The 25,000-nt window shown below is 41.0% G+C and overlaps 1 protein-coding gene across 1 annotated transcript in view; it reads right to left on the bottom strand.

Annotated features, from left to right (window-relative positions):
* Window positions 1–25,000, bottom strand: part of LOC137646993 (ras-related protein Rab-18-like) — a 129,814-nt gene that overhangs the window by 54,031 nt on the left and 50,783 nt on the right. The window contains exon 3 of the mRNA XM_068380078.1: window positions 3,791–3,982. Within this exon, the coding sequence (XP_068236179.1) occupies window positions 3,791–3,982 (192 nt within the window). The remainder of the gene's footprint in view (window positions 1–3,790; window positions 3,983–25,000) is intronic.

The raw sequence follows: 25,000 nt of genomic DNA, 5'->3' as shown, positions 1-25,000 counted from the left end.
AATGTAGTTATAGCCAAGTTATCCCCCCAAGCCCAAAGAAAACGGTCCGTTTTCTTTACTACTACTGTATATAAAAGTTACGGTACTGTATGTAAAGCTTTTAGATCAGTGAAGGTGTATTGTTACCTGTACGTACACCTAAATTAAGGATTGATACCTGTACACTCTGAAAAAAAGGTTACAATTAATTAGTGTAACAAAAAAGTTGAAACTTGCCTTTTGATTGAGACGATGTCCGATAGCGAAGTCGCGGCAGAGGAGGATGGCATAAGGCAGAAAACGTAACAAGTGACAGACTACGTACAGTAATTTACACACTTAACACATTAACACTTAAACTTTACGAAATAAAAAAATGGCAGAAATAATTAACACTTAACATTACGTATGGAAAACTATAAAATGAAAGAAAAAATTACTTTAACACTTAACAGTAACATAAAACTTGAAATTGAATTTTTTTTTTTGCTTTTTTATAACTTTACATTTTTCATATTTTCTAAATCTCTTCTACTTCTTCATCACTTTCTTTTTTCTGTCTCTTTTCTTTACTTTCACCTTCTACTTCTTCATCACTTTCTATTTTCTGTTTCTTTTCTTTACTTTCACCTTCTAATTCTTCATCCCTTCCTCTTTTCTGTTTCTTTTCTTCACTTTCACGTTCGTCTTGGCCTACTAATACCGCTGGCCTCTTTAATAAGAAACTATCCATTGAAGCTTGTTTCTGCCTACTTTTCAACACATTTCTAAAATGCGTTAGGCAAACGTCATTGCAGTGTTGAAGCGCACGGTTGGTATAAACTTTTTCTGGATGTTCCTTTTCGACGTAGTCTGCCATTTTATGGAAACATGCGAGAATTTCCTTGATGTCTGCCGTTTTCAAAGGTGTAACATCCTCCTCATCACCGCTAGAGAACTGCTCTTGAACATCACTCACTTGCATCGTCTCCAACTTCTTCAGGTCGTCCGTCGTCAACTCCTCGTGGTGCTCCTCGATAAGTTCATCTATATCCTCCGCGCTAACTTCAAGCCCCATGGACGTACCAAGATGTACGATGTCAGCCACCTCAGACTGCTGAATTGGTTCAGGATCGTCAACGATCTCGGCTTCGCCTCCAGGCTTCCCGAACCCCTCGAAGTCTCGTGCAGAGACAGCATCAGGCCACAGCTTCCTCCAAGATGAGTTTAGGGTACGCCTCGAAACTTCCTGCCAAGCGAGATCGATGAGTTTGAGGCATATCATGATGTTAAAGTGATCTTTCCAAAATTCACGCAGAGTGAGGTTTGTACTCTCTGTGACTTGGAAACATCTCTTGAAGAGATGCTTCGTGTACAATTTTTTAAAATTTGAAATAACTTGCTGGTCCATGGGCTGGAGGAGAGGGGTGGTGTTAGGCGGTAGATACAGGACCTTTATGAAGGAATACTCGGCCAGAAGATATTCCTCGAGGCCAGGAGGGAGCATTGTCCAACACCAGCAGACATTTCATAGGGAGGCGGTTTTCTTCCAAATATTTTCGGACAGTCGGACCGAAGCAGACATTCACCCAATCAATGAACAGTTGCCTCGTTACCCAGGCTTTTGTATTTGCCCTCCACATCACGGGAAGGTTCTCCTCGATGACTTTGTGGGCTTTGAAGGCTCAGGGATTTTCTGAATGGTACACCAGCAGGGGCTTTATCTTGCAGTCCCACTGGCATTTGCACAAAAAGCAAGGGTAAGCCTGTCCTTCATAGGCTTATGTCCGGGTAGCCTCTTCTCCTCCGCCGTGATGAACGTCCGACGAGGCATTTTCTTCCAGAAAAGCCCAGTTTCGTCGCAATTGAAAACTTGCTGCGAACTGTAGCCTTCCTGCAGAGTCAACTCTTCAAACGTTTTAACAAAGGCTTCGGCGGCCTTCGTGTCCGAGCTGGCTGCCTCCCCATGCCGTACCACTGAATGGATGCCAGTCCTTTTCTTGAACTTCTCGAACCACCCACGAGAAGCCTTGAACTCTGGGGGTTCCTGCTGGGATGTTCCTTCTCCTGCCCCTTCTTCGGCCTGAGCACGCACGAGATCACCGAAAATGGCGGAGGCCTTCTGGCAAATTGTAGTCTCAGTGATGGTGTCTCCTGAGATCTCTTTGTCTTTGATCCACACAAGAAGCAGCCTCTCCATCTCGTCATGCACGTGGGTTCTCTTGTTGGAGAAAATAGTGACGCCCTTAGAAGGTGTCGCTGCTTTTATGGCCGCCTTCTGCTTCAGGATGGTGCCTATCGTAGATGGATTCCGGCCATACTCCTTGGCGATTGCACTTAAACGCATGCCAGACTCGTACTTTTTAACGATTTCAAGTTTCGTCTCCATCGAGAGCATCGTCTTCTTCTTCTTTCCTTCGGCAACATTCTTGGGACCCATGGCTACAGTAATACGTAATATAATACACTACGTATGTTATATACAGTCTATGTATAGTAAACACTAATACAGTACAGTGCACAGTAACGAATGTTTATTAACGATATATATATTATATGTATATATATATATATATATATATATATATATATATATATATATATATATATATATATATATATATATATATATATATATATATATTACATATATATATATATATATATATATATATATATATAATATATATATATAATATACATATATATATATATATATATATATATATATATATATATATATATATATATATATATATATATATATATATATATATATATATATATATATATATATATATATATATATATATATATATATATATATATATATGTAATATATATGTAATATATATAATATATATATATACATATATATATATATATATTTTATATATATTATATATATATATATATATATTATATATATATATATATTATATATATATATATATTACATACAAACACAAATAAAAATAACAAACTAAACAGAAATAACAATCAAGGCAAGTGTTTGCAGGAGAGAAAGGCAGCATGTACATCCTCTACCGAGCCATAAAGTAAAGTGGTTACTCAGCTGATCGGTGTGATTAGCGGGGTAGTCAGTCTACCTCAGCCCCACCAGCTAACTAGCGGATGGGGTAGTTATCCCTCACTAAAAATCATCATGGTTCGTCTTTCAGCTACGCCAAAAGTAATACCCCTATAAATAGCGGAGGTTTTGTATTTGTGCCGGAACATATAATTTTCTTCTTCAACTGTGGTAACAATGTAGAATGTTTAATAAAATAGCATAATCTACAACACCAGAATCAAATAATACTAGTCATAAGGCTAAAGTTAAACGCATAAAAGTAATGATAAATATGTAAAGAAAAATTCTGATGCCCTTAGATTGTCTTGATATCTAGGGAAAATTCAATAAATTTCCTTTCAACTGATAGATTTTCCATATTTTCCTATTAAACATAATAAATTTGGTTTATGCAAAAAGGGAACGTACTGCTGTATTAGCCAACAAATTCAATAGATGGTAGTTGAGTATATACTAGCAGCCAGGTAGCTTAAGTTTCGGAATTAATATTGGTCCTAGGTGATGTCCCATCGCTTCTCCGATGTATTTTAGCATAAATAATATTGTGATAGATTCAATATAACCTGAATGCGTAGGTCTTCTTTATATAGTGCTCACTAAGTCCGTCCAGTGCAATGGTAAGGAAGAAAATATTTCTTTGGTGCATTCTTGTTATATTGGATTCCCTGTTCTAATCTCTCACAGAAAAGTTCTTGGAGAACAAAATTATATAAAAAAAATTTTGAATACTGTACTAACCTTGTCAATTTTATTACCCACTAACATCTTCACAATATCTGTTTTGGTTGAATAGGTATCTAGTTCATTAAGCCACATATCCAACTTAGCAAAGGTATTCCTGTTTGTTACATCATACACTAGTATCACACCCTGAGCACCTCTGTAATAACTTGGTGTTAACGTTCGGAATCTTTCTTGCCCTGCTGTGTCCTGTTGGAAAACAAGATAAATAATTTACTAAGGGATACCAATTCCAATGGAACAATATTGAGCATTTTTTTACCAAAGCCAAATAAATGAAAAACCTACCAAATGAGATTCTTTGAAAATGACAAATTTGGAAGTACTATGTATTTTTCCTAACGATAAACCTTAGCTATTTATAAGGGTACTGTATTACTTTCAGCGAAGCAGAAAGGATGAGCTATTAGAATTTAACAAGGGCTAGTTAGAGGGGGTAGGGGGGTAGCTAGCTACACACCTCACCCACACACCTGTGATTGTGCTTCCCTTTGCTTGGAGGTAGGACTTTGATGAGGCACAGGGTTGGCGGCCATGTATTTATAAAAGCAAAGGTTTGTACCGTTAGGAAAAATACAAATTATTTCCAAATTTGTCATTTGTTCCGTAACTGGAATACAAACCAACGTTATTTATATGGGTGACTCACCCATTTCGAGTGTGGATGTCCCTGCCAGTCTGGCTTTTGGCCTTACCCGGGGTACTCCTTATTGTGCAGGTTAGAGCACAAATAAGGAGACCCTAACACCTCGCTAAACCTGCTAAGCATGGTCTGCAGCCTATGCAGGCTGTGTGTGATGAGATACTAGCAAGGTGACTTTCAAGGTAAAATTTATTCTGAGTCTTGTAGGAAATATCTGAGGTGACCGAGACATTCCCAATACCACCTCGCCAGGGTATGGAAACGCAACAGTATTGGGACAACACTAAGTTACACAAGAGAGCAATGGTTTACCTGCAGAGGTTTGAGTTCAGCTTATGCAGAGGACCCAGGATGTTGATTTCCCCAAGGGAGAGGAGGATGACGAAAGGAAATGAGCCAGAAATTCCTTTTCACTCATTCAGACTAAGACCGGGGTAACCAATGCCCTCAACCTTCAGCTACTTGTCCAATAAGGAGCTTGAGGTACTAAACCAGCTGTTGTGCAACCGCCACAGAACCGATAGAGAACGTATCAAGGTTCCTGTGGGTCATGTCTTGCAGGTAGTGGGCGGTGAAAGTAGTATAGCGTTTCCACACGCCCGCTAGCAATACCTGCATCACAGAGTAGTTCTTTTTAAAGGCCAGGGGCAAAGCTATGCCTCAGACATCGTGGGCTCTTGGGACGACGTGATGAAGGAGGATCGGGATTCAGAGCAAGGTTAATGACCCTGCAAATCCACTCAGAGATTGTTTATCGTGCTCCTCCTCTTGTTTCTGCCCGTACTGACAAAAAGGGGGCAGGTCTATGGGCCGAGATGCTGCTGTTCTCTTGAGGTGGTGCCTGAAACATCTTACTGGGCATAGTAACAAATGATCTGGGTCTTTGGTTACAGACCGGGGACTCGTTATCCGGAAGGAATTTAATCTAGAGTCTGAAACCCCCAGATTCTGAGTCTTGGCAAGAAACTCACGGACGATACTGAAGCTTACTTCTCCCCATCTCCTTGAATGAGCGACGTCATACGAGAGACCATGAAGTTCACTAACTCGCTTGGCCGAGGCCAAGGCGAGCAGGAACAATGTTCGTATGGAGGTCATTCTAGGGACCGAAGAACTCGAATCCTGTCCAATGGGGTAGGTCTCATTTCCGACTGAGGACTGGTACGTTCATAACTACGTATGAAGAGGGAAAGTTCTAGCAATGAGGAAATGGCCATTCATTTCAGTTTAAAGGCGAGACTCAAGGTTGAGCGATAGCGTTTAATTGCTGAAACCGAAAGACGCATTCTTCCCTCAAATACACAAGGAATAGTGGCATCGAGTGGATTGAGACCCATTCCACGACACCAACCACAGAAGGATTCCACTTTGCCTGGTAGACTTAAGTTGATGACTTTCGCAGATATCCAGACACACACTTTGCAATTTGTTGCGAGAATCCTCTCTGAGTGAGAAGATGCTGGATAGTCTCCAGGTGTGAAGAGGTAGCGAAGCTACTGCCTTGTGGTAAATGTTGACATGTGGTTGTCTGAGTAGAATTGTATCATGGAAGTTCTCTTGGCAGCTCTGTCCAGAGCAGCAGAAGGTCCATGAACCATTTTGCGTGATGCCATAGCAGAGCTACGAGGCTCATCGAAAGGTTGAACGGTGTTATGGTCTTGTCGAGTATTTTTCTCATCAGACAGAATGGTGGGAATGCTCAAATGTTGATGTTGTCCCACTGTTGTTGGAATCCATATTGCCAGAGAGCCTTCGGGTCCGAGACTGGGGAGCAGTACAACTGGAGCCTGAAGTTCAGGGGCGTTGCAAACAGATTCACAGTTGGTAAACCTGACACAGTCAGGACTTTGTTGGCTACTAGATGACCCAAAGATCATTCGGGACCCACTATCTGCGACACTGCTCAGATTGTCGGCGAGCACATTCCTATTGCCAGGAATGAAGAGAACTGATGGTGAGACCGAGTGGACTTTCGCCCATCTCGGTATCTCTACTGCTAGATGGGATAGAAACTGCAAAAAAGTACTTTCTTGATTTTTTATGTAAGCCACTACTGTGGTGTTGTCACTCATCACCATCATTGAGTGACCCACCAGTAACTGGTGGAACTCTTGAAGGGCCAGATATAAGGCGTAAGTCTCTAGGAGATTTATGTGAAGGTACTTTTCAGACTCTAACCAAAGGCCTGAGGTTGTGTGGTGCTGTACATGGGTCTCCCCCACCCTTATTTTGATGAGTTCGAAAACAGCATCAAATCAGGTGGAAGGACGAAAAGATCGACACCCTTCAGCAAAGACCTCCTGGAAAGCGCCCATCTCATGGCCTGTCAAGAACAGTTACAGTAATCTCTGGCATCCTAAAACTAAGATATGGAAAAACCTCAATTTTAATCAAGGGTTCATCAGAAGAAACTGCCAAGATCAAGAAGGGTGATCTCTTCCGGAAGGTGTTCATAATGGCAATGGTGGATGCTCCTCTATCCTGTCTGATAGCACAGGAGTGCGAGCTGACACCTGAACTGAGCGTATTGGAAGATATAGACAATCTGTCTACCTGTCATCAGTACTGGTGAAAATGATGTGGGAGAGGGTTCGAGCACACCAATATGCATCCACCTGTATGATGAGACACCCATTTATCAGAGGGTTCCTCACTGATGCCATCGAGTAACAGTGGAAGGAGTTGCATGAATTGGGTATTATTGAATGCAACATCTCTCCTTAGTCTTCACCCATTGTTCCAGTCCCAAAAAGGACAACAGTATACAGTTGTGTGTGGACTTACCATAGACTGAATAAAGTGACTGTCTCTGATAAAATGTTATTTTGATAATAAAAAAAATTTTTGAATATACTTACCCGGTGATTATATAAGCTGCAGCTCTGCTGCTCGACAGAAAACTCTACGGAAAAAATCCGCCAGCGATCGCTATGCAGGTAGGGGGTGTACTTCAACAGCGCCATCTGTCGTGCAGGTACTCAGTACTCATTGTAAACAAAGAACTCAATTTTCTCCTCGGTCCACTGCGTCTCTATTGGGGAGGAAGGGAGGGTCCTTTAATATATAATCACCGGGTAAGTATATTCAAAAATTTATTTTATTATCAAAATAACATTTTTCAATACAGTGAACCCTCGCTACTTCGCGGTTCAACCATCGCGGATTCACCACTTCGCGGATTTTTTTCATAACCCATGTCTATACATATATTGCGGATTTTCCGGAAATATCGAAAATACCGCGATGTGACCGATGGTGCGAGATTGGAGAAAGTAAGGAAAATTGAATCATGATTGATTTTCTATATAAATGAAACTTTGAGGAGCAACAAAGATATCATTTGTTAGAGAGATAGAGAGAGGTAAGGAATGGGAGGTAGTGAAAAGTAGCCCACAGAGAGAGAGAGAGAGAGAGAGAGAGAGAGAGAGAGAGAGAGAGAGAGAGAGAGAGAGATAGAGGGGGGTTTAAATGTAATAAACAAAAAAATTTGATAGGTTATAACACATTGGTGCTTATGTAATATCAACTGTATACTGTAGACGGTTTGAATAAGTTAAGAAATGGTATAAATGATACTTTGTTAGTGTATTCGTACACACTCAAGAGCGGCAGCTAGATGACAGCTGATCTAATCACAGCCAAAAGTAAAAAAAAAAAAGTCAACAATACTCGATTTTTAAAACACACCCGAAATTTAAAACAAAAGTACACGCTTTCTTAATGTGCAATTAACTATTTAAAGAGTGGCAATTTTCTAGAATAAAATGATATTTCCCAAAAAATAGTGGTTTGCTGATGAAATCGGATGCCCTATTTTTAGCTAAGATTGAAATGGATGTAGACTCGGCCTAATTATTTCGTTTCGTATTTAATTGACACTAAGAAAACTAATTTTAGTTTCTTCATCTAAAAGTAAGTATTGTATAACACGAAGAGAGAGAGAGAGAGAGAGAGAGAGAGAGAGAGAGGAGAGAAGAGAGGAGAGAGAGAGAGAGAGAGAGAGAGAGAGAGAGAGAGAGAGAGAGGAATGAATCAGCTGTTGTAATCAAATGGCGTGTTTTTGTTTCGCGAGAATTTCATCGCCACGACTTTAACAACAACATACTGTACTGAACTTTACAGTATTATACAGACTACTGTAATATGATAAAGTAAAATATTTGTAATCTATTTTATATGAAATGGGGCTATTTTTGTTTTGTTTAAAATTTACATTTGCGTATGTAAAACAACTCTCTCTCTCTCTCTCTCTCTCTCTCTCTCTCTCTCTCTCTCTCTCTCTCTCTCTCTCTCTCTCTCTCTCTCCTCTCTCTCTCTCTCGTAGATTGTTTTCCTGCTTTGCTACGTATGTATGATTTTATATAGATACGGTAAATAATATTTGTAATAACATATTTTATAAAAGCTTTTACTGTAATATCATTATTTATCACTTTCATCATGCGGGTTAAATTCCTTAGTTTGTTTACTGAGCGTACTTTATGACGGCGTCATAAAGAAAAAAATTTCATTTGGAAGTCCTAAGAAAAATTAAGTAAAACATTAGTAATAACCAAATCAACATACTGTACTGAATAATCAATATAATTGATGCAAAAACTAACCTATAAACAGATGTGTAAATGCGTCTGTTTCTTCATTAGGATCAGAGATAAACGTAAACAAAACATTGGTTGCCATTTTTTATCGTGCTTTTTGGCGTGTTTAGGAAACGCATGATATAAAGTCGCCTTTAATATTTGTGCCTGTTTTAGTTTAGGGTACTGTATTACATGCATTAAGTGTTCTGTACATTAAAGGGTAGTTTGTTAACAGTACTACGTACAAGGGAAGGTTTTAAAAGTCTGAATATACAAGTTAAATAAATAGGTAAATATGGTGTTACTACTTCGCGGATTTTCACCTATCGCGGCCGCGTCTGGAACCTATCTACCGCGATAAACGAGGGTTCACTGTATTTAACTTAGCCGGTGATTATATAAGCTGATTCACACCCAGGGGGGTGGGTAGAGACCAGCAATAAATGTTTACATTATTATGAGCTAAGGATTTTTTATTTCATTTTAGAAGTTATCAAAATAACAAAAATAAAATAAATAAGTACCTGGTAAGGAAGTCGACTTGAACAATTACTCTGCCTTTTTAAGTACGTCTTCCTTACGGAGCCTCGCGATCCTCTTAGGATGCTGAGCGACCCCTAGGATCTGAAGTATGAAGGGTTGCAACCCATACCACAGGACCTCATCAAAACCTCTAATCTAGGCGCTTCTCAAGAAAAGAATTTGACCACCCGCCAAATCAACCAGGATGCGAAAGGCTTCTTAGCCTTCCGGACAACCCAAAAACAACAATAAAAACATTTCAAGAGAAAGATTAAAAAGGTTATGGAATTAGGGGATTGTAGTGGTTGAGCCCTCACCCACTACTGCACTCGCTGCTACGAATGGTCCCAGGGTGTAGCAGTTCTCGTAAAGAGACTGGACATCTTTAAGATAAAAAGACGCGAACACTGACTTGCTTCTCCAATAGGTTGCGTCCATTATACTTCGCAGAGATCTATTTTGTTTAAAGGCCACTGAAGTTGCGACAGCTCTAACTTCATGTGTCCTTACCTTCAGCAAAGCTTGGTCTTCCTCACTCAGATGGGAATGAGCTTCTCGTATTAACAGTCTGATAAAATAGGATAAAGCATTCTTTGACATAGGCAAAGATGGTTTCTTAACTGAACACCATAAAGCTTCTGACTGTCCTCGTAAAGGTTTAGTTCGTCTTAAATAGAACTTAAGAGCTCTCACAGGGCATAAGACTCTTTCTAGTTCATTTCCAACCATATTCGATAGGCTAGGAATATCGAACGATTTCGGCCAAGGACGAGAGGGTAGCTCGTTTTTGGCTAGAAAACCAAGTTGTAAAGAACATGTAGCCGTTTCAGATGAAAATCCGATGTTCGATGTTCCTGCTGAAGGCGTGAATCTCACTGACTCTTTTAGCTGTGGCTAAGCAAACCAGGAAAAGAGTCTTTAAAGTGAGATCTTTAAAGGAGGCTGATTGTAGCGGCTCGAACCTTTCTGACATGAGGAATCTTAGTACCACGTCTAAATTCCAACCAGGTGTAGCCAAATGACGCTCCTTCGTGGTCTCAAAAGACTTAAGGAGGTCCTGTAGATCTTTGTTGTTGGAAAGATCTAAGCCTCTGTGACGGAAGACTGATGCCAACATGCTTCTGTAACCCTTGATAGTGGGAGCTGAAAGAGATCGTTCTTTCCTCAGGTATAAAAGGAAGTCAGCTATTTGAGTTACAGAGGTACTGGTCGAGGATACAGATACTGACTTGCACCAGTTTCGGAAGACTTCCCACTTCGATTGGTAGACTCTAAGGGTGGATGTCCTCCTTGCTCTAGCAATCGCCCTGGCTGCCTCCTTCGAAAAGCCTTTAGCTCTCGAGAGTCTTTCGATAGTCTGAAGGCAGTCAGACGAAGAGCGTGGAGGCCTTGGTGTACCTTCTTTACGTGTGGCTGACGTAGAAGGTCCACCCTTAGAGGAAGAGTTCTGGGAACGTCCACTAGCCATCGAAGTACCTCGGTGAACCATTCTCTCGCGGGCCAGAGGGGAGCAACTAACGTCAACCTTGTCCCTTCATGAGAGGCGAACTTCTGCAGTACCTTGTTGACAATCTTGAACGGGGGGAATGCATATAGGTCTAGATGTGACCAATCTAGGAGAAAGGCATCTATATGAACTGCTGCTGGGTCCGGGATTGGTGAGCAATATATTGGGAGCCTCTTGGTCATCGAGGTTGCGAAGAGATCTATGGTAGGCTGGCCCCATGTGGCCCAAAGTCTCTTGCACACATCCTTGTGTAGGGTCCATTCTGTTGGAATGATTTGTCCCTTCCGACTGAGGCAATCTGCCATGACATTCAAGTTGCCTTGGATGAACCTCGTTACTAGTGAAATGTTTAGATCTTTTGACCAGGTGAGGAGGTCCCTTGCGATCTCGTACAACGTCATAGAGTGGGTCCCTCCTTGCTTGGAGATGTACGCCAAAGCCGTGGTGTTGTCCGAGTTCACCTCCACCACTTTGCCTTGAAGGAGAGACTTGAAGCTTTTCAAGGCCAGATGAACTGCCAGTAGCTCCTTGCAGTTGATATGCATTGTCCTTTGACTCGAGTTCCAAGTTCCCGAGCATTCCCGACCGTCTAATGTCGCGCCCCAGCCCGTGTCCGATGCGTCCGAGAAGAGAACGTGGTTGGGAGTCTGAACAGCCAGGGGCAGACCCTCTCTGAGGCTGATACTGTCCTTCCACCAAGTCAGGGAAGACTTCATCTTCTCGGAAATGGGGATCGAGACCGCTTCTAGCGTCTTGTCCTTTTTCCAGTAAACAGCTAGGTGATATTGAAGAGGACGGAGGTGTAGTCTTCCTAACGATACGAACTGTTCCAGGGATGATAGTGTCCCTATCAGACTCATCCACTGCCTGACTGAACATCGTTCCTTCTTCAGCATGTTCTGGATGCATAACTGGGCTTGACTTGTTCTGGGGGCCGACGGAAAAGCCCGAAAAGCTAGACTGTGAATCTCCATCCCTAAATACACAATAGTTTGGGATGGGACCACTTGAGACTTTTCCATATTGACCAGGAGACCCAATTCCTTGGTCAGATCTAGAGTCCACTTTAGATCCTTCAGACAGCGACGACTGGAAGAAGCTCTTAGAAGCCAGTCGTCCAAATAGAGGGAGGCTCTGATGTCCGCTAAATGAAGGAATTTGGCTACATTCCTCATCAGCCTCGTAAACACAAGAGGAGCTGTGCTTAGGCCAAAGCACAGGGCTTGAAACTGGTAGACAACCTTTTCGTAAACGAATCTCAGAAAAGGTTGGGAGTCTGGGTGGATGGGGACGTGAAAGTATGCGTCCCTTAGGTCTAAAGAGACCATCCAGTCTTCCCTTCTGACCGCTGCTAGAACGGACTTTGTGGTCTCCATGGCGAACGTCTGCTTTGTGACAAAGACATTCAGCGCACTGACGTCTAGCACCGGCCTCCACCCTCCTGTCTTCTTTGCCACTAAGAAGAGACGGTTGTAGAAGCCCGGGGTTTGATGGTCCAGGACTTTGACTACCGCTCCCTTTTCTAGTAAGAGAGACACCTCCTGTTTCAATGCTCGTCTCTTGTCTTCCTCTCTGTACCTGGGAGAGAGATCGATGGGAGACGTTGCTAGAGGGGGTTTTCGTACAAACGGGATCTTGTACCCCTCTCTGAGCAACTTCACAGATTGTGCATCTGCGCCTCTCTTCTCCCAGGTCTGCCAGAAGTTCTTGAGTCTGGCTCCCACTGCTGTCTGAAGAAGCTGGCAGTCAGACTCTGCCTTTAAAGGACTTGGTTCCTTTCTTCTTCCCACGTCTCCCTTCGGCACGAACACCTCCTCTGCTGGAGGCTCTGCCACGAAAGGGCGGAATAAATCGGGACGCTGGAGTGTCCATCCTTGGTCTAGCTGACAAGGTAGGCAAAAGGGTGGCTTTGCGGGCAGAGGAAGCAACCAGGTCATGGGTGTCCTTCTGTATCAAAGAAGCAGCAATCTCCTTAATCAAGTCCTCTGGAAAAAGGCACTTAGAGAGAGGAGCAAACAGAAGTTTGGATCTTTGACAAGGTGTCACTCCAGCTGACAGGAAAGAGCAAAGGTTCTCATGCTTCTTGAGGACTCCGGATACGAACGATGCAGCAAGCTCACTAGACCCGTCACGTATGGCCTTGTCCATGCAGGACATGATGAGCAAGGAAGATTCCTTCTCAGTCGGGGAGATCTTCCTGCTCAAAGCTCCCAGACACCAGTCTAAAAAGTTGAAGACCTCGAAGGCTCTAAATATCCCTTTCAACAGATGGTCTAGGTCCGAAGGTGACCAGCATATCTTAGAGCGTCTCATGGCTAGCCTGCGGGGAGAGTCTACAAGACTTGAGAAGTCGCCCTGGGCAGAGGCAGGAACTCCCAAGCCGAGAACTTCTCCCGTGGCATACCAGACGCTCGATCTGGAAAAGAGTCTAGCAGGGAGAAACGTAAAGGCTGTCTTCCCTAGACTCTTTTTGGACTGCATCCATTCTCCTATAACTCGTAAAGCTCTCTTGCACGAGCGTGCGAGGACGAGTCTAGTAAAGGCAGGCGAGGATGACTGCGTGCCTAAAGCAAACTCTGACGGAGGAGAGCGCGGAGCCACAGACACAAACTGGTCCGGAAACATCTCTTTGAACAGAGCAAGAACTTTTCTAAAGTCCAAAGAGGGTTGCGTGGACTTGGGCTCGTCAAGGTCCGAATGTGGTTCATCAACGTGTGCCGCATCGTCATCATCAGAGAGTCCATCATCCGAGTATTGAGGAGGAAGCGGCAATGGAGTAGGTATCGGCTGGTTAGCTGAGTCCGGTCGCACGGGTGCACGCGTGACTGAACCGGACGCAACGTCATGGAACTGTTGCCCAGTCTGTGAGCTGGCAACAACCATAGCAGCGCGGGGACGCACAGCGTCTACTCCAGACTGTCTAGTCTGATGTGGGCGAGCAGAGGCAACCACACTGGGTTGCGGAGGTTGACGCACCGCGTCAAAACAAAACAACTCTGACGGTTGTTGTACCTCGCGAACGTCAACGGAAGGTTCCGTGCGTCGCTGAACGTCAACATGCGGCTGGCAGAGCACACTGGAACGCATGGGTGGCGGGACTCTCTCAGCCGGAGTGCGCAAGAAGGTCGCCTCAGCGTCCACAGGACGCACAACCGAGAGTGTGGTTGGTTGTAGGCAAGAGGTTGGTGCAGCAGCAACCTTCTCCGCACGAAAGTCCTGCATCAGAGACGTTAATTGGTACTGCATGGTCTGCAGCAAAGACCACTTAGGGTCTGCAGGAGCAGGTGCGGCGACAGACGGTGTAACTGCCTGAGGCGGTACCGCTTTGCCTCTCTTAGGAGGTGAGCAGTCATCGGAAGACTGCAGCGAGTCCGAACTGACCCAGTGGCTACAACTGGGCCGTTGGACTTGCGCGGAAGGGACCGACTTGCGCTTAAGAGGTCGTGAGACCTTGGTCCATGGTTTCTTACGAGAAACCTCTTCCGCAGACGAGGAATAAATGGGCTCTCTCGTCTTTGTGTGGGTGGGGCGATCTTGGCTAGATACGCCCGAAACCACGGAGGGAACGTCTGTTCGCTGATTAAAGCCTCTCGAACCCATTGGTCGTACGACATTGCTTCTCCCCTGGACTTGGGAGCTTGCAAGAGGTCCCGGACTAGGAGGACGACAGGCACGAACAGACGAACCCTCAAGCGCAACACTATCCACAACACTATCACTCACTTTACCACTTCCCACTGCACTTTTACACTTCAGCTCCTTGACGTCCGCCATGAGCTGGTTACGGTCACTAGCCAGGGACTCAACTCTCTCACCCAGAGCTTGGATGGCACGCATCATGTCAGCCATCGAAGGTTCCTGAGTGCCAGAAGGGGGATCAGGAGCAACCACTACAGGGGAAGGAATAGGTTGTGGGGCATGAGGAGAGGAAAAATCAACAGAACGAGATGAACTTCTCCTGACTCTATCTCTCTCTAGCCTACGTGTATATTTTTGGAATTCGATAAAATCGAATTCCGAAAGCCCAACGCATTCCTCACATCGATCTTCCAATTGACAGGTTTTATCCCGACAATTGGAACAAACGGTGTGAGGATCGATAGAGGCCTTCGGAAGACGCCTTGAACAGTCCCTAGCATTACACTTCCTGAATTTTGGGACTTGAGAAGGGTCAGCCATTTTGAATTGGTCAAAGGGGAATTCAAAAACTATCCAAAGTCATCAACAAATAATCCGATATCAAAAAAAGAATGCAAGGATTTATTGAAGAGAAAGCCTGCACAGCGAAAGCTCAAAACTAGAATAGTGTACTTCACCAATTAGTTGTGAAAACAAATCCAGTTAGCAACAGCGAATTAGTAGGTCTTGCCGGTAGCACGACAGAGAGAAAATCGAGTTCTTTGTTTACAATGAGTACTGAGTACCTGCACGACAGATGGCGCTGTTGAAGTACACCCCCTACCTGCATAGCGATCGCTGGCGGATTTTTTCCGTAGAGTTTTCTGTCGAGCAGCAGAGCTGCAGCTTATTTAATCACCGGCTAAGTTAAATATTGAAAATTCCTGATGCCAAACATGCAGACCCCATATTTTGGCTCCAATGAGTCAAATATCTTACATCCCTTGACCTGGTTCGTGGATACTACCAGTGCCAACTACATCCCTTGACCTGGTTCGTGGATACTCCCAGTGACTGTTGGCAGAGGACAGTAAAGAATAAACTGCTTTCTCTACCACCTTTCGACACAGGCTGTTCAGACGTTTATCGTTTGGACTGAGAATGTACCTGCAGTGTTCTAGAGAGAAATGCAGAGTATTCTCCGAGAGTTCCTAAAAGCCAAGGTGATTGTCGACATTGATGACATCTGGATCCTTGGGGCTTCTTTTGAGGAACACCTGAAACTGGTAGAATGGGTTTTGGCAACTCTCCAGAAGCACGGACTCAAGAAAAGTAAGTGTTCTTAGGTTCAAGCCAAGGTTAAGTATCTTGGTCATCTGGTTGGTTGCTTCGGTATGCGTAAGCTGCCAAAATACGTCCAGAAAGTGGGGAATTTCCCTAAACCTATCACTGTGCATGAATTGCAGGGATTCCTGGGACTGGTTAACTTACAGCGAAAGTTTATCCCCCATATGCTCACAGATAGCCATATCGTTATCTGCAAAGACTGGAGGACATAAATCCCAAGGGACCAAAAAACTGAAATGGACAGTGCCTTTGTGCGCTTGAAGGAACTGATCAAGGAGGACATTATGTTGTCATACCCTGACGACTACACTGATGCTAAACCCTTGGAGTTGTTTGCTTATTGACTGATTTGATGTTTTCTGGGATCCTGACATCTAGGGTTGCAATAAAGGATGGTTTGTGTGTATATAAAAAAAAAAAAAAAAATTTAAGTTTTGCATTTTGTTTATAGCCCCCCCCCCCCAAAGAAGTGCCTTAATCTGTTGTTATTTCTTTTAACAGGTAACGACAGCAAGACCCTACACCCAGTAGGGTGCCAAGTAGAGGTACAAGAATAGATTTCTTTATCAAGAAAAAAAAAGCATACTGCAGACATTTGACAATATATGTTGACAGAAATTCCCAAGTGTGAGGGATTTGACGTGAACTGCTGTGAAATAGCCCAGCCAGTGGACAGCGGGAACGTATGTATATCAGACGTACTTTGGGTATCCTGTTAACTCATAGAAGTGTTGGAGTGACGTGAACATTCCGAGATGTTATAAACTACCGTGAACTTGGTATACTGATTCAGTACTGAATAGATTCTCATCAATGATGCAGTGAAACAAATTTAGACATTTCTTAAAGATGATTATTGAACTAGTACAGTACTCATCAAGTTGGCCTAGTTTGTAGCATAAAATGTGAACGACAACATACACATGATGGCATTTACTTTGTACTATAACATGTAGATGTTTGTAGCAGTGTTAGGAACTTGCTATAGTGTATTTGATATGCTATTTAGCCATCCCCTCTGGGTATAACAGTGAGGATTGAATTTTTTTTTTCTCTTTCTCTCAGGAATGATATAAACTTTTCTTCCTTTTTAAAATAAATATTTTTCTTGTTTTATGAAGACAGCATTTCATTCCAGTACCTTACACCATTTGTCACCAATTCTCAGCCACTAATTGTTTTTTTTTTTCTTAGTATCATTGTTTTTTTTTACTTAACCTGAAAACAGCTCATTTCTGAATAATACGATGCAATTATGCTGTTAGCTGGGTCCCCTTGCCCAGTATAAATCAAGGGGTGGAGCCCAGTGCTCCGTTCTCTTGACCTGTTACCTAGATTTTTTGGGTATTCCACCGTTTTACCTTTTTGTGTAGTGAACGTAGGAGTGTGGTTGGTATTCGGACACTAGGCAGTTCAAGTGCTTACCTCTGGCCACAGTACGCAAACCACTACAGGGTTTTTGATGCCGATATCATTTATTATAAATAAATAAAAAAAATATTCAATTAAGACCATAAAAGCGTAGATATTTTAAAAGTTAAATAGCTTTCAGAAGACCTGCTTCTGAAGTAAAGCTAAAAATACCGCTAGCATGCTAAGACACATCATGTACAGAATCTTGGCAAGGATGAACCTGCCATACTCACCTCAAGCCTCAAACAAATAACTACTACTTTCACTACCATGAGTGCGGCTTTCGGTCAACAAATGCCTCACTGTCAAGGGTACCAAACAGTCGTCTTAATATGGCTGGTGTTGGCCAGAAAGCAGATATTCACATGTCAACCGAGTTTGACCAATGCGGAGACGACAAAGAGTAGTCTCTCTCTTTCAGGGCATCATGTTATACTTCTAGGGAAATATAACATTCGTTACCTCTTGTATCTTATTTTCAACCAAACCATCCTAATGCTGTTGCCAAATATTACAAATAAAATTCTTAATGTTAGATAAACAATCATCACAAAAAAAGAATACCTTCTTGTCGCAACTCAGCAGCAGCATTCCTAGCTAGTAAATCTGCCCTCTCATTTCCAGACCCACCTATGTGAGCCGGTACCCAGCAAAATTAAACTGTTACATCTCTCAGTCCAATAAAAAATAGCCATTCTAAAATCTTTAAAACTAAAGGGTTACTGGAATTTAAAAACTTATAAAGTTTGAAGGACACTCCTTGCATCACTAAAAATCATAAAGTTAGCCCCCTCTTCCAAAGCTACTCTTTTTTAACAGAGGTAGTATGCCGTATAGTTTGGCCGTAAATTTGGAGGCTGTTAGAGGAAGTGCACCTTTACAATTAAAACCATTACTATATACTCCAAATCCAACACCAGCCCTGAAAGAGAGAGACTACTCTTTGTCGTCTCCGCATTGGTCAAACTTTGAAGGACACTCCTTGCATCACTAAAAATGATAAAGTTAGCCCCCTCTTCCAAAGCTACTCTTTTTTAACAGAGGTAGTATGCCGTATAGTTTGGCCGTAAATTTGGAGGCTGTTAGAGGAAGTGCACCTTTACAATTAAAACCATTACTATATACTCCAAATCCAACACCAGCATCATATTTGGAACCATCAGTATATATACAAAAGTCGATTCCTTATGTTCTGCAACATGTTCCATAAAAAGGGACCAGGCTTCTAAGTCAGTCATATTCTCTTTAACTCAAATAAAATATTTACAAGAAGATACCTCTGGTAATTTCCACAGAAGCGTTGATGATACCTTACATGAAAGCACTTTAGTTCTAACTATATCAAGACTTTCTATCCATTGTTTCACCAGAAAACCATACGGTTGAGGGGATTTTGGGTGTAACTCAAAGTAGGTTAAGTAGGCTACCTTACAAGGCTTGCAGTCTGACAGGCTAAAGAATTAGGAAGTCTTTGCAACCTAAACCAATACCAAATAATAGAAGACCTTCGGTAAAGATCTAACGGTAATTCGCTAGCATCAACAAGAAGGCTTGGAATAGGCGAAATTCTAGATGCTCCTGTTGCAAATCTGATACCAGTATGGTGTATAGAATCTAAAATTTTTAATCGTCTTGGGATGGCTGAGGAGTATATTTGACAGCCATAACTAATTTTTGAAAAAAATTAAGGCCTTGTATAACTTCAAAATAGTTTTGCGGACTAACCCCCCCCCCCCCCCCCGATGTAAAAAACAATGCAATTAAAAGATTCAGACCCTCAAGACATTTAGCTTTTAATGCCTTCAAGTGAGGAACCCATGTACAGTAAGCCTACAATCAAATATTAAGCCTGAAAATCTAGCTTCATTTACACATGAAATCCGTTGACCCTTGATGTATATATCCGGGTCTGGATGTACTCCCCGAATACGACAAAAAGTACTTTTGCTTATCGAAAACTTAAACCCATTCATATAAGCCCACTGAATAATTTTGTCAATTTAGAGTTGCAGTTTTCTCTCAAGCATTGCCATTCTAGCTCCAGCAAATGATGTGGAGAGATCATCTACAAATATTGTTGGGAAAATATCTTGGGGAATGACAGAGGATATCCCATTAATAGCTAGTACAAATAGGGTTACACTTAGCACACTACCCTGAGGAACTCCTTCCTGACATTTACTCTCTGATAGAGCTTTCCCTCTCTTACTTGAAAAAATCTATGCAAAATAAATGATAGAATGAACAATGGTAGTTCTCCTCGTAATCCCAAATTATGAATGGTTTCAAGTATACCATATCTCGATGCAGTATCATATGCCTTTTCAAGGTCAATAAAGACTGTTACATGGTGCTGTTTGTAAGCAAAGGTTTCACAAATAGAGGACTCAAGTCATATCAACACATCATTTGTTGAGTGCATTTTTCTAAATCCACACTGGATAGGTAATAAAATACCCTTCTTCTCCAGGTCCCACATCAGTCTTACATTGACCATCTTCTCCATGATCTTACATAAGCATGACGTCAATGCAATGGTCGATAGTTTGCTGCTAAAAACTTATCCTTACTGGGTTTTAAAAATGCTAAAATAATGGATAGTTCCCAAACACTTTGATAACTATATGCCAAATTCTATTAATAATGCTTAAAATAAATAGCATTGTTTTAATAGTTGTATATCTAATCATTGCATATGGATTCCACCAGGTCCAGTGGCTGTATCGTTGCAAGTAGCAAGTGCGGAATCAAATTCTTTTTCAGTAAAAGAATTATATGACTCTTCCCTTCCTGCTGCAAATTTTAAAATGTTCTTTTCTTCAATGCTCCTATACTGGCGACAAGGGGCTGCTACACACTTGCATGATACATTTGACAAATAATCAGCCAGGGCATTGCTAACCTTAGTTGCTCCAATCACAAAATAACCATTCCCTTTCAACATATGTGGTGGGTTGGCGGTGAATTTGCTGATATCTTTTTTACTTTCCTACACACAGATGGCAGTTTTACTGCCACTGGAGGAAACAAATGACACCCATGTATGGCGCCTAGCTTCTTTCATGGCACAAAGAAACTGTGCTCGACATTTCTTGTGTATAATTAAATTTTCCTCAGTACAGTGTCTGCGCAATCGAGTTAGTTCTTCTTGAGCCTCTGTGTAGGGCAGTTAGTTCTGAAGACCACCAGGGGAATGGTCATCATTTGAATAATCCTGTTGTTTTGGGAATTGAATTGACTCCTGCTGTATGGAGATTGATTGTTTGATTGATTATCAGTTATCTGACATCCTGATGCTGTATGGAGAGTTCCATTCAGTATGTCAATGGCATCATCAATATTTTCAGACTGTTCTGCATCCCTTTCAATTTTGCTTACCTCACAAAATTTATCCCAGTACTCCTTGTCAAGATTTCATCATGGTGATCTCTGTAAAGGTGGACCAATGTTGGTGTTTATGACTGGTGCATGATCGCTAGTATGCCAATCATCTAATATCCTCCAATCAAAATCAAGAGGGACAAATGATAGGTCAATACATGTCAAGATACTGTACCTGTCTGGATATGAAAGTGTGTAGACTCTCCTGTATTAAGGAGTCCGACATTTTTATTTTCCACAATTGATGATATATTTCCCCTCGTGTTTGCTAAAATATCACCCCACAAAGGATGTCTACCATTCAAATCTCCAAGTAGAAAAAATGGTTGTGGGAGTTGTTGAATCACCTCTACAAAGTTATCATACAAAATGTTATCAATTATAGGCAAGTACAGAGAAAAAATTGTATATTTTCTCCTATATCAATCTGTACAACTACTGCCTGCAGAGGTGTCCGAATAGACAGATATTTGGGGAACATCTCAACGAACATATATGAGACTTCTGATATGGCTCTCTACTTGGTGATATGGTGTCCTATAACTAATATATTTGCAAGGACAAGGAGTATTATCAAGTTTTCTCTCCTGTAGACATATAATTATTGGGGAATGCACATGAATGAGGAGCTTAAGTTCTTCATAGTTCGCCCTTAAACCCTGACAATTCCATTGCAAAATTGAGTAAAAACTATGGTTTATATTTTGGTAGACCCCTTGGATGAAGTCTTCCCATTACCAGTTTTTGATCTAACACTATTCCCAGGTTTTATTAAAGAGGGTCTTGATAGATAGGGTTTTGCATTTGTGATTTTTTTGTCCTTTTGATCTAATTGTTGGGGGGATGGTGGACCTCAACTTAAATTTTTGATTTGTTCAAATTGACTCCAGTTAATCAGAAACATCAACAGACAATGCATCATACTTATTTGACGTCATAACTTTGATATTTCTTATGGAAGGGGGCAAGAGAGATGGTCTCTCTCTTTTCCGATTAATAGGTGTTGAGCTATCAGGTTTTTGCACCTTCCCAATACAGGTGCACCTGGCAACTTGGTTTCAGGTGTAATCTCCATCAAATCAGACAAGGACATGGCCTGAGAGAGGTTAGTACTGTTGTTGGTAATGGGGGAAGAAGGCTGTAAAGAAATGGACAGTGCCCCAGTTTCAATATACCGTGGCAGAGCCTTAGATGGCAATGTGCTTAACTCGTCAAAAAGCACTTTATTATAAGATGATGTATTTCTTTTCTTAGAATTACTGGCAGTGATAGGTGGGCTGCATGTCTCCTGTGGTAGATTTCCTTTTGATTTTAAGGCCTTTGCATTGCTAGTTAATTTATTCAGCAGTCTTTTTGCATGTCCCACACTTATGTGTTCTAAACTGGATTTGTTGAGGGCAGCTTCCTCCAACTTGTACAGTTCGCATCTCCTATCAATTCATTTATTATTCAAGTTGCAGTTCAATCATCTGGCCTCCAATGTACAGTCTCCATAAGATTTGGAGCAAATACCACACATTTTCATTTTTGCAAACTTTAGATGGGTTTCCAAATTTTGAAAAATTAAAGCATTGCAGGGCCTTTTGCTTAAAAGGAAGAACTTTAATCCTTTCATTTTCAATAACAATATGGAAAGGTTCATCAGCATCCTGGAAAGTAAATATAAATATCGATGTTCCGGGAACCTTATGCACTTTCCATACATTTAGTGAACACATGAAAAGTATCTCCTCCTCTGTAAATTTGTACAGGTCTTTATTAACCCTTTTACCCCCAATGGACGTACTGGTATGTTTCACAAAACTCATCCCTTTACCCCCATGGACGTACTGGTATGTCCTTGCAAAAAACTGCTATTTACATTTTTTTGCATATTTTTGATAACTTTATGAGAAACCTCAGGCATTTTCCAAAAGTATGAGACCAACCTGACCTTTCTATGACGAAAATTAAGGCTGTTAGAGCAATTTAAAAAAAATATATAGCAAAATGTGCTTGAAAAATAAAACCCCTGGGGGTTAGGGGTGGGAAAGTTCCAAATAGCTTGGGGGTAAAAGGGTTAAAGACTACTCCCCTTCCATAACTTAAATTTAGATGAGGTTTGATTTCTAATGTAATTCATCAATGCTTGTCTGTAAGTTAGATAGTATTGCCAACTCCATCAAGGATTTGGCATAGATTAGATAACTATTTTTCCCAAAACGAGATATATCACCAGGTACAATGGTTCCAACTTTTTTCTGAATCAACTAACATTTTAAAATTATTCCATTATCCCTTTAGGTTCAGCTACATATTGATGGTTTTGGCTTTCTCTGTGAGGGCATGGGTACATTTATGTCTTTTTCAAACCAACCAGCAGGTTTGTATACATCCAATTCCTTTGGGACCTTACCAAAAAGAGCTCCCATGATGTTCAAGTTGTTCATTTTAATATTAGTAATATTACAAACAGCATCAAATGCTTCATCATGATTATCAGAAGATATCCATGAGTTCTATTTTTCATCTCCAAGTCTCATCCTTATTTCCTTTATCAATCCATAGCACTAAAATGCTCTATCTATATACTGTATATCATAGTTTGTCTCTAATGGGATTTGGGCAACATGAAGGATTTGCAGTTTCCTTGTGTTACCCAAATTACTGGAATTTTTTAACATCAATAGTGGTTTTTTTTCAGTTTCAAGGTCGTCAACAGAATTTTCCTTAATCAAATTAGCAGAGGTCGTCAACAGTGCCGGGGGAGAGTCACCATATCCAGGGAATAGGGGTTCGTTATCTAAAAAAAACCTAAAGCAGGGGTCGACATAGGGGTTGATTGGTTAGTTACCTGCTCGAGAATATTGAAGTACCATACGTCAGATAGGAAATTTGTATTCTCCACAATCGGCACAATAAGAGTATATTTTCCAGATGGTTCACTCCAAACTCTACCAAAAGGATAGCACCAAAACAGATATAAAGGCACAGGTGTAAGCTGAACCCACCTGTTAGGACTGAGACCAAGAAACTATGGGCTCATCCTCCATATTTGAAATGACGGGCTTCCAGACAAAAGCCAAGAGCCCTACCCCAAGCATAGGATCCACCTGGCTTCTGAAGAACCAACCCTTGAGAATGGTTCTGCCAAAAATGTCCAAACCATTTTGGGATGGCTAAAATCATCCAATACTCTCATATATAGCTTTGAACGCAAATACCTCCCAGCCATGATATCTCCTACCATTCATCAAAGCAGGCAGCAATAATGGATGTAGAAACATCCACACCATTAACAAAAGTATACAGTATATACATATATATACGCACACATTATACATATAAATATATATATATATATATATATATATATATATATATATATATATATATATATATATATATATATATATATAAATATATATATATATATATATATATATATATATATATATATATATATATATATATATATATATATATATATATATATATATATATATATATATATATATATATATATATATATAAATATATATATATATATATATATATATATATATATATATATATATATACAGTATATATATATATATATATATATATATATATATATATATATATATATATATATATATATATATATATATATATATATATATATATATATATATATATATATATGTGTATACAGTGTAACCTCTACACACGAACGTATCTACACCTGAATTTTCCAACATCCGAAGTAAAATTCGAGCAAATTTTTGACTCTACACCTGAATTTTATTTCGACACCTGAAGTAAACAATACTCGTATGCGTAGTCGGTGCTCATAGCGCCTGATGTGTTTTTTATTTCCGCCGATAGAAGGCAGCACTTCGACCTCGGAGGGACCCTCAATTAGCGTTTCTTGGGACATTCCTCTGTTCTCGTTGGCTTCGTGTGGTTGTGCCCTGTGCGTTCTGCTATTAACTGTTTTAATCGAGATTTTTTACGTGCATCCTTTTACGGTATTTTACGTAAATCATGGGTCCTAAAAGGCTTAGTTTCGCAAGTGGTAGTGGTGAGAAAAGGAATAAGGGAATGCTTTCTTTAGAAGTAAAGCAAGGAATTATTGAAAAGCATGAGTCTGTATGAGTGAACTTGCAATAAGTTCAGCGCAAATAAAAGAGGTGTTAGGAAAATATCAAGACCTGGTTGACTTCATCGACAAA

This window comes from Palaemon carinicauda, chromosome 9 (genome assembly GCF_036898095.1).
Source record: "Palaemon carinicauda isolate YSFRI2023 chromosome 9, ASM3689809v2, whole genome shotgun sequence".
Taxonomy (NCBI): domain Eukaryota; kingdom Metazoa; phylum Arthropoda; class Malacostraca; order Decapoda; family Palaemonidae; genus Palaemon; species Palaemon carinicauda.
This window is presented reverse-complemented; position numbering and strand designations above follow the sequence as displayed.